The sequence below is a fragment of the Barbus barbus genome, assembly GCF_936440315.1.
Source record: "Barbus barbus genome assembly, chromosome: 44".
Lineage (NCBI taxonomy): Eukaryota > Metazoa > Chordata > Actinopteri > Cypriniformes > Cyprinidae > Barbus > Barbus barbus.
This window is the reverse complement of record NC_136722.1, coordinates 2,931,099-2,941,613: the sequence shown is the minus strand read 5'-3', so window position 1 is coordinate 2,941,613 and position 10,515 is coordinate 2,931,099. Positions and strand designations below refer to the sequence as shown.

The following is a 10,515-nucleotide window of genomic DNA, read 5'->3' as shown; positions in this document are numbered from 1 at the left end:
GGCTCATAAGGGAATATATGTGTTGACCCTATGACCCTTTCAGCTCCTCACTCTTATTGTTTCTCCTCAGAAAGCAGTGACCGAACCACAGGCATCCTCTCTTTTGTTCATCTGTGGTTTCATCCTGAGCCACACTCAGACATCTGCCACATCAGCAGCCAGCTGTGTAATGCTGCTTTTCACTGCTTCAGGCCTCTGGTGATTCGTGATCGCTCTATGGAAATGTCTGCGTGACCAAATCAATATACTGAGAAGTGTTTACATTTCCAAAATACTTAACCATTAATGAGCCTAAAATACGATAAAGTGAATCAAAGTGCATACATTTAAACTTAAAGGTATAGTTCACCCACAAATTTTTTTTTTTTTAGAAGATTTTTAGTTGAAACTGTGGTTCTTGGTGATTCATATAATGCGAGTTAACAGTACTTTGACCAGGGCCACTGCCCCTCTGCCCTCATCGGCTGAAGTGCCCCAAAAAGCTCAAGCGCTCCGCTAAAGATCCACTGATTCTGCGAATCCGCTCCGCGGCATCACTCACGATCTGTGTGCCTGCTTCTCTGGAGACGGTTCTTCCCAAAGGCCGAAGCATTAACAGGTAGATGCATTGCAATCCACATTACAGTCAGTGGATGATTCGCTGAATTAGTAATTTGGTAGTTTATGTATTACTGTCGGTAAGGATTTGTTCAAAGTCATAACTTGTACAGAATATCTGTTCTTCGAATGTATAATCAAATGTATTGTACCCGATCAGATCTAATATAAATGACACCACATTTGCTGTTGTTGGCACACTTTGTTAAAACAAATGCCTTCACAAAAAAGGAGAAAGAGAGAGCAAAGGGAGGCTGCTAAGGCAGTTCAACATCATAAACATGAACTCAAAGCTCCAGCAAGGCAGCAGGTATATCATCATATAGAATATTTAGCAGTTTGTCACACTTTAATTCTTGCTATTAATATTCAATTTGAATATATTTTAAAATCTAATTTATTCCTATGATTTCAAGTTGAATGTTTAGTATCATTACTCCAGTCACACGATCCTTCAGAAAGCATTCTAATATTCTTATTTGCTGCTCAAAAACATTAGTATATGTTGATAGTAAAATTGTTTTCAGGTTTCGAATAGAAAGAAGAACAGCATTTATCTGAAATAGAAATCTTTTGTAACATTATAAATTCTTCATTTATTATAAAGTCTTTATCATCCGTTTAAAGCATCCTTGCTAAATAATACTATTAGGCCTAATTTCTATAATAAATATATATATATATATACGGACTCCAAACTTTTGAATGTTTAGTGTATAAATGCTTATCTTTGGATCTTTATATTCATCAAATAATCCTGAAAAAATCTACTCAACTGTTTTAAATATTGATATTAATAATAATGTTTCTTGAGCAGGAAATTAGAATGATTTCTGAAGGACTATGTGACACTGAAGAGTAACGATGCTTAAAATTTAGCTTTGATCACCAGAAAAAAATACATTTTAAAATATATTCAAATAGTACGACGGCGTTTTAGTGTCACGTTAAAAAATATCTAAAAAAATCTAAGATTACGAGACCATGACAAGAGTGCCCTGGGCTCTGGATTACACGTAATAATGATTCTAATGTTCAGTTTCTTGCACAGATCGATTGTTCAATATATTATTAGGAGCCACGGGTATTAATTGTCTCTCAAAGTGACAGCAGCTGGTGACTTGCATTTTATGAATCACCAAGGACCACGGTTTCAGCTAAAAATCTTCTTTACTGTTCTACTGAAGAAAAATACTTTCATCTACATCTTGGATGACCTGAGGGTGAGGAAATGAACAGCAAATGTTCATTTTTGTGTGGACTATTCCTTCAAGGGAATATTTTGGACAATTTCTTGGTCTTATTTCCTGTGGTATCACACATAGTTTTACTTGTATTTTAACTAGAATATTGCTTTGTGATTTATTTTTTTCAGATTTAAGATTGCATGCTAATTCTTTTTTTTTTTTTCTTTTTTTATTTAAAAGATTGTATAGTAATTTGATTGCGTTCAATATGGCAAATATTAATTAATTGATTCACCCTGTGATGAATATATTGGAAATTGGCATCTCATTAGAAGTAGAGTCTGTCTGAGATGGCCGCAGGAAGGTGGGTCATTATTTGCATGCGGATCCACCAGTGCGGCTCCATGGGGTTGTACCGTGTGTACGGCCGTTTGGACGTGATGGCATCTGTGACGTCGTCTAAAACCGGCTCGATCTCTCGCTGGCCGCTGTTGCAGTAGGAGCGCATGAGAGCCATGTACTGCTCAAAGTGAGCTTTCCCATAGTCCTCCTGGACACCGGGGGGCGCCTCCTTCCAGAGCTTCTCTGCTGTTGTCGTGACTATGTCACGTGTCAGGATGCCCGTGGCCACGATAAAGTTTCCAGGCTCAACGAGGGAAACTTTGACGCCCCAAGCCTTCATTTCATACCTGAGACAGTCAGAAAAAGCCTCCACTCCGTATTTGGATACACAGTAAGGAGACCGGAGAGCATTTCCCATTCTGCCGTACATGCTGGCGATGTTCACCACGCGACCTGTGACCAAAAGACAAAAGCAAAGTCAAATATTATAACAAATTAAAACAATTGTTTTCTTCTATTTGTATACAAGTGGGCGGGCAATATGCTAATGTTTCAAAAGGAATTTAATGAAACAAAGGAATTTAATGAAACAAACTGAAATGAATAAACTTTTATTTTGGATGCGATTAATCACAATTAATAATTTGACAGCACTAATATATATATATATATATATATATATATATATATATATATATATATATGTATGTGTGTATATAGTATATAATTTCACTGAAAACACTGGATCACGGAAATCGCAAGTGTTTGTCAGACAATACACTCCAAAGTCCATTTGCTTTGACTATTGCTCCATTCAGATCCAAACATTCCTTTAATTCGGTGGAAGACCAACAGAAGTGGAAACTGTAGAGAAACATTAACATCTGTCTGCAAAATAAACTTTTGAGTTAAACTCTGCCAAATTCTACACCCAGAAGTCCATCACAACCAAAAGGCCTGCAACATTCTCCAAGTAGGTTGACAGCAGGAAGACACGCTTGGGACTGCATGACATTGTGGAGTGTGTGGTTATTATTTTACCTTTAGCCCTGCGGATGAGAGGCAGGAAGGCTTTGGTTACTCTGATAGTGCCCCAAAGGTTGACCTCTGAAATCTGCTTGTATGTGTCCATGGTTGTGAACTCCACCTCACCGAATGTGGAGAGACCAGCATTGTTGACCACAGCCCACAGACCTGCAAGATATAATCACCACCCCCCTTAAACTCACAGATCAGACATACTGATAAAATTCACACAGTTATGAATAAAAATTGCTCTCGCCATTTTAAATTATTAAACCTAATAGCTTCCCCCCACTTATTTTTTTTTGGGTGCAGTATGTACTATTGACAACTAGTGGCTAAAGTTGGTACTGCAGTCCAAATTAAAAATATTGTTTCCTCACAGGGGTTGCCAGATTTTTAGATCAGGTAGAATCTGTGATCTCTGACCCAGTTTGTTTGCTGGCTTCCTTTGTTGCAATACGCTGTGTTATCCGCCAACTGGCAACCCGGTGTGTCCAAATACTATTGGGGTGCATTGACATTTAAAAGTAGAATAACTAATGTATGTGAACTTAAAGTATGTAAACTTAGCATATTTCCTAAATATATGCAAACATATGCTATTTTTATGCTTTTGTACAGTAAAACAAATTATATACAGCACCTTTAACGTAAGAACGGGGGTGGCAATTTGTAGCTTGAATCTGTGAGGCATCTAGCGTCATTCACTTTCAGTTATTTTAGCTGTACAAAAACAGTCTGTTATGCTGTTTTATATTGCAAACTGGTATTAATTTATATACAGCGTATAATACGAGACGGGTATTATTTTAATTTACAGTACTGTCAGAATTACAAACTGGTTAGTAGTGCAGATAGTGTTGCACTTTGTTGTTTTGCTAGCTATTTACCTACAGCAGTAATATACTGGATTATATTGAAACATAAAAAAAAACTTACTCTTGGAAATCTTACAAGAAGAAATGGAATATGGAAGCCAGATTATGTCACTGAATAAAAAAATAAAAAAGTTAACTGCGACTATCACAATTCTTTTATCCCACAAAGATTTTTTTCTTGCAATTCTGACTTTTTCTCAGATTTGTGTGATAAACTCACAATTGCGAGTTACAAAGTCAGAAATGCAAAATTCTGAGAAATAAAGGCAGAATTGTGAGATATAAACACTAGGGGTGGGAGGAAAAACTGATTTATATGAATCGCGATTCAGTATTCTAGTGATTTGCACTGATTCACACATTTCAAAAATAGATTTTCTAATTAATATAATAATAATAAAAACATGATGTTGTCAGAACTAAACTGCAAGAGCAGTGTAAGGCACGGAAAACTAACAGCGCGTTCTACGGAGCCACTAAAGGGACATGGTTAGCCACTTTCTAGAAGATGCCTGTTACATTACAGTACATACAATTTAATTTACCACATAAACAAAGTAAGGAGATGACTGATAGGACGATGGCGAATGATTTGCAGATCCTGAGCACCACTGACAAACATATATTCTTGTAAAACGTGGTAAGTACTGCCGCTCCATAGTATAAACAGAATACGTGTGATTGCGAATTTCGAAAGTGAAAGTAAAAAGCAAGCGCGCATTCAAAGGAGATTTCAATGCCCCACATATTAATAACACCTCTCTGATGCCCACAATTTATATACAGTATAATTACCCAACGATATAATTATGAGAGAATGCATTGAAATATATTTTTTTCCCTCCCATCTCGTATTTATTCCCTTTAGGGGTTTCATGGTACAAATAATTTCTGAACACAGCATTTGGATTCGGACACATCCCTAATGGGAAGTGTAAAATATTTTTTTATTCATTAGGAAGTTAATAGGAAACACTGATTTCAGGACTACCCATACTATAGGCTGGTGTGTTTTTGTAACAAAAGACTGGTGTGTTTGACGTCCAGTGTGCACAAAATATTTGATAAAATCGTGAATCCCTGATTAAAAATCATTAATTAATTTAATTTAATCGTGACAGCAAGAATTGAAATGAATCAAATTGTGAGTTACCAAAAGATTCTCACCCCTAATAAAGAAAAATCTGTCTTTTTTTCTCTCCGAATTAGACGTTATAACTCCCAATTGCAACTTTATATCTCGCAATTCTGACTTTACAATTCGCAATTTAAAGCTTAACTCAACTTTATTAATATAGCAACAATAAAAACAATATCAACAACATTAACACTCAGAACAACATAGATTACTGCACAGAACAGAGCTGACACAGCACAATTAAAAGCCAAAGAGAAAAGTTTGGCTGTAAACTCATTCAGTTCTAATAGAAACCGGTAAGCTGTTTCGAAGCAGCAACAGCGAAGGCTCGGTCGCCTCTTGATTTCAATTTAGCCCGAGGAACGTTGAAAAATCTCTGTGTCAGACAGATATACAGGAGCTAACCCATTCAGAGTCTTAAAAACCAGCAGCAGGACTTTAAAATCAATTTTGTACTAATCAGTTTTAAGTTTATATCTCACAATTCTGAGAAATAAAAAAAAATATTGATTTGCGAGATTTAAAATTGCATTTGCGTGAAAAAAGTCAGTATAGTGAGACCAAAAAGTTTTTATTTTTTTTATTCAGCCAGCAAGTTTTTCCTGTTTGGCCAATTAGTTTCAGAAGAAGAACTTTTATCTTGACATCATCTCTGCTGATGTTTCCTCTGCACTGCTTTCGGTCGTCTCTGATAACAGCGAAACCACTGTGTTACCTACAGTATAGTGCTCTTAAACTTATGAACTTTTTGCTTTTTTTTTTTTTTACACAATTATGCATAAGTACAGCTGTTAGTAGAATAAAATCATTCCAAGTGATCTAATGTTTTCACAGTCTTAAATACATTGAATTCATACCTTATGTTTGACATCCCTGTCTTGTAGCATCTTTTTCCACTCATTTGTCAGACTCCCTATCACCCTCCTGTGGCCTCATGAGGTCCCTGAACCCCTGTTTGAAACCCCCCCCAAAATTTGTACAAATTACATTCTTCATGAATTTAGGGTTTATTACTAAACCTCTAAAATTCAGTACCAAACTCCACACAACTGCTAAGGGATTCTTAGGCGATTAGTTTATAAGAAGCTCCAGTTAAGATATTTATTTCATCATTCAAGTGTTTAAATCAAGGATGGCACAAGGATCACGCAGCTTCAGTTCTGAGTTGAAGTCCGTAAATAGTAGTGCGTTTTGTAAACTATTCAACGGTTTTACAGAGTGCCATATTTTTAAGGAAATGCATGCTGTTTATTATTTTCAGTTTGAACTGTGATCATAGATCTGCTCGTATGGTGTATAGCAGGTATAAAGAGTGATGATCAATCATTAATCTATGCAGCTGTATCTGGTGGGTGTGGCTTAGTTTGTTGTGTGATGGGGGTGTGACACAGTGACTGACAGCAGGGGGCGGGGTCATTATTCTCTCTAAACAAATGAGCTTTAACAATTTCCTGACCTTCAGATTAATTATTGTTCATCACTGTTCACACCTGCGGGAACCGTACGAGTAAATCTACATGCTAAAAATCACATATGGAAAAAAACAAACACCATAAATTTAATCACTGAGGAAAAAGTTCCTAAGAAGCAATTTATCAACTGCACGGGTGTCATAAATATCATTAGGTCTATTTTTAAAAAAAGATGCAACAAAATAGAGATGTCAAAGTGAAGATGTTTTACATGCATTTAACAATTTTTAACACATCATACAAAGTCATTCTGCTTAAAGACGGTCTGATGTTGGAAAACATTAGATCAATTTATTCTACTGACAGCATTAAATCTTCATAATTTTCTATAAACATTCAAAAATATAAAAGTAAAAAAAAAAGGTGTTAACAAATTGAAAAACACATTTGAGAAAGTTAACGGTCACTTGCAAATAAATGGCACCTTAATTTCAGCCACACCAGAACACCTTCCATTAAAAATCTGATGGGGACTGTAAAAAATCATTGATTAACTGAAACGAAGCTGAAATAAAATATCTAAATTATTACATAAAATATAAATAGATTTTAGAAAACATTAAAATTAGAAATATTGCCTTGGCAACTAGCTGAAAATGAGTTGAAGATCTAAAATTACTATCTGAAAAAATTACTTTATAAAATCTAAAATTACTAAAACTGCATAAATAAAGAAATAAAGCTCAATTAAATAAAAAAATAATTAAAAGCACTAACAAAAATTATATTATCGTGGTTTCACATGCTACTGAATAAATAAATTATATTGGTGGCGATATTTTATTAATTTTGCATGTATATACATTTTAGATGAAAATCTGTTAAAGCTATATAGAAGATAAGTAGAAAATTAAGCTTTATGGAATTATAAGACAAAGGCACATAACAAATTTGCTACAACTTTGTTAATATTTTTGAATTTATTTTAATTTTTAGTGTATAAATAACTCAAATAACTTGCACTGAAATTTCCCCATTTCCCATCATGGTGGTCTAGTCCTCCTGAATGACCTTTGAACCAGACATCCCTCACCTTTCTCCGGGTCGTCCAGGTTAGCGGTCACAAACTGAACCGCCTGAGAGACCTGCTCCTCACTGCAGACGTCCAGCTGCACGACCTTCAGCTTCTCTGAATGAAGGCTCTCCAGCTCCTTTGCACCTTCTCCGTCCTTATTCCACACACAAAACACACCGAGTAACCCGCCATAACATCACAGACATTTACACTGTAGACTTGACTGATATTAATTTGAGTAATTAATTTATTCTGTATTAGCAAAAAATATAGTACAACTTTAAAATGGAATTTCCAGCCACAGAGAACTATATAATAATCTATACATAACCGTGATATGATTATTTGGTCATACTTCTAGAATTATGAAAAGGTTTGACACAAGCCCAACTGAATCTTGTGAAATATATTGCATCACATATTGCATACACATACACACACATATATATATATATATATATATATATATATATATATATATATATATATATATATGTATATATATATAGCTCCCTTGACTTTAGACCAACAGCATATGTTTATAAGTCCAACAGAAGCTCAGCTGAGTTGCTCTTTGCAGGAATAGTTGAACCATTACCTTAAATAGACAACCTGCAAACACAGAGAAGCCAAGCTTGTGAAAGTGCTTGGCCAAAGCCAGTCCAAATCCAGTGTCACAGCCGGTAATGAGCACAGCTTTCCCTTCAACCTACAAAGGAAACATTATGCAATATTACTTTCATAAAGCCACGGCATTACTGTGCAACTGCAAGTGAATGTGCCAACAATCCACCGGCCTGCTAAGAAGAAAACGAGCCTCATCTCAACTGAGCTATTCCTAAAATGTGTTACGAAATCAAACTGTGCTTTCAAAACCAATTAATAGCATTAATTTAAATAAGCTCAATTAAATGATAATGGTTAACTGACAAATAATATATAATGCACATGAAAAAGTAAAAAAAAATATCACATTTATGCATTAGTTTCTGTCAGTGTTTGGTCAACCATAGCTCAGCAATCACCTCATTTAGGTTTATTAGTTAGTATTTCAATAAATATAAAATATTAACACAAAAATAGAAAATTGTATAGAAATTGCATGCACTGAGACCAATTTCTATCTGATTAAAAAAATAACTAGAATTAAAAAAAGCACTACATTTCCTGTACTTTTAAGTATGTCATTAATTTCCATAAATTTGAAACCTATAAAAGTCTGATATGTCTACACTTTTCATGACGATGCAAGTTCATGAGCATTGAAATACAAAATGCACTGCATCTATATATTAAAAGAGCACAGAAATTCATATCGCATAATTATCTGTGCCTCCTTATAAGGCGAAAATAATTATTTATATATTTCATGGTGCACACACATTATACATATATAAACCAGTCTTAAGTCGCTGGGGTATATTTGTAGCAATAGCCAACAATACATTGTATGGGTCAAAATTATTGATTTTTCTTTTATGCCAAAAATCATTAGGATATTAAGATCATGTTAAATGAAGATATTTAGTAAATTTCCTACCATAAATATATTAAAACTTCATTTATGATTAGTAATATGCATTGCTAAGAACTTCATTTGAACAACTTTAAAGGTGATTTTCTCAATATTTAGATTTTTTTTGCACCCTCAGATTCCAGATTTTATAATAGTTGCATCTCAGCCAAATATTGTCTGATCCTAACAAACCATACATCAGTGGAAATATTATTTATTCAGCTTTCAGGTGATGCATAAATCTCAATTTTGAAAAATTGACACTTAAGACTGGTTTTGAGGTCCAGGGTCATGTATTGCATAATGTACCATTTATCCTACAGACGCATTGCATATTATTTCATCCTGGAACCTTGTACCTCCGTTTTCATGGTAATAATAATAAAATGAATAAAAATAAATGCAAAAAAGCACAGAAATTGATATCACTTATCACTAGGACTCTATATAAGGAAAAGATGCATGATTATTAATATATTTCATGGCATGCACTCACACACACACACACTCATTGCATAATGTACCACTATGTTGCATGATAATAATACATAACGTTATGTCCTGCACAGTGAACTTGTACAAGTTACAGAATTCAATAAAGTGCTACTGATACACTTTTTTTTGTGCTTCATAGAATTGAATTAGACATTTAATCAAAAGTGCATTAACTTCAGGTGCTGTATAGTGTTTGAGAGAAAGATCTAGTGTTTATGTGAGAGAAAGACCGATTTCAGACTCAGTAAAATATATAATATGGTAGTGTTTGATGAAACGCCGTTAGTTTAGTTGAGGTGTGTGTAAGTTACTGTACCTTCAGTGTCCCGCGGGGGAGGCGCGGCATGGCCACATACAGCACGAACAGCGCGTACAGCAGCACTATGCTCTCGGTGACGCTCGCCTCCGGAAAACCGCAGCGCCTCGCGAACATGTTGAGCACAGACGGCAAGCCGAAGCCCAGGAGGAGCGTCAGAAACACCGAGAACGCGATGAGCAGCGACACCCTCACCATCGGCAGCGCAGCCATCTTCAACTGACTGTTGACAACTCTGCCGGAGGCGGGGCTACAGATCCACCTCATGAATTATGCAGATCTACGCAAATTACAGGACGTTTAATGCACTTGAGGGGCGGGGCCACGAGCATAAACTATGATAACATGAATAACAGTCCACTTTCATCAACCAATAAGTCAATAATAGGCTGCAAAACAAACAGGTTAGGCACGCATTTTTTTTTAAATCTATTAATTTAATGAAAATCATTATGCTACCTTAAAAAAAAATGGTTAGAATATTTCTAATGGGACATTTGAAATGTAATTAAAAGAAACATAATCAGAAAAAA

At 35.2% G+C, this 10,515-nt stretch overlaps 1 protein-coding gene across 1 annotated transcript; it reads right to left on the bottom strand.

Moving 5' to 3' along the window:
- Positions 1-1,969: 1,969 nt before the first annotated feature.
- Positions 1,970-10,223, bottom strand: LOC306863291 (D-beta-hydroxybutyrate dehydrogenase, mitochondrial-like). The gene is made up of 5 exons (XM_079406544.1): positions 9,983-10,223; positions 8,254-8,364; positions 7,674-7,809; positions 3,168-3,320; positions 1,970-2,579 (listed from the first exon to the last, which is right to left on the bottom strand). Exons 1-5 carry the CDS (start codon positions 10,193-10,195, stop codon positions 2,113-2,115), a joined length of 1,080 nt encoding a protein of 359 aa, XP_079262670.1. The 5' UTR covers positions 10,196-10,223; the 3' UTR covers positions 1,970-2,112.
- Between the last annotated feature and the right edge of the window lie 292 nt (positions 10,224-10,515).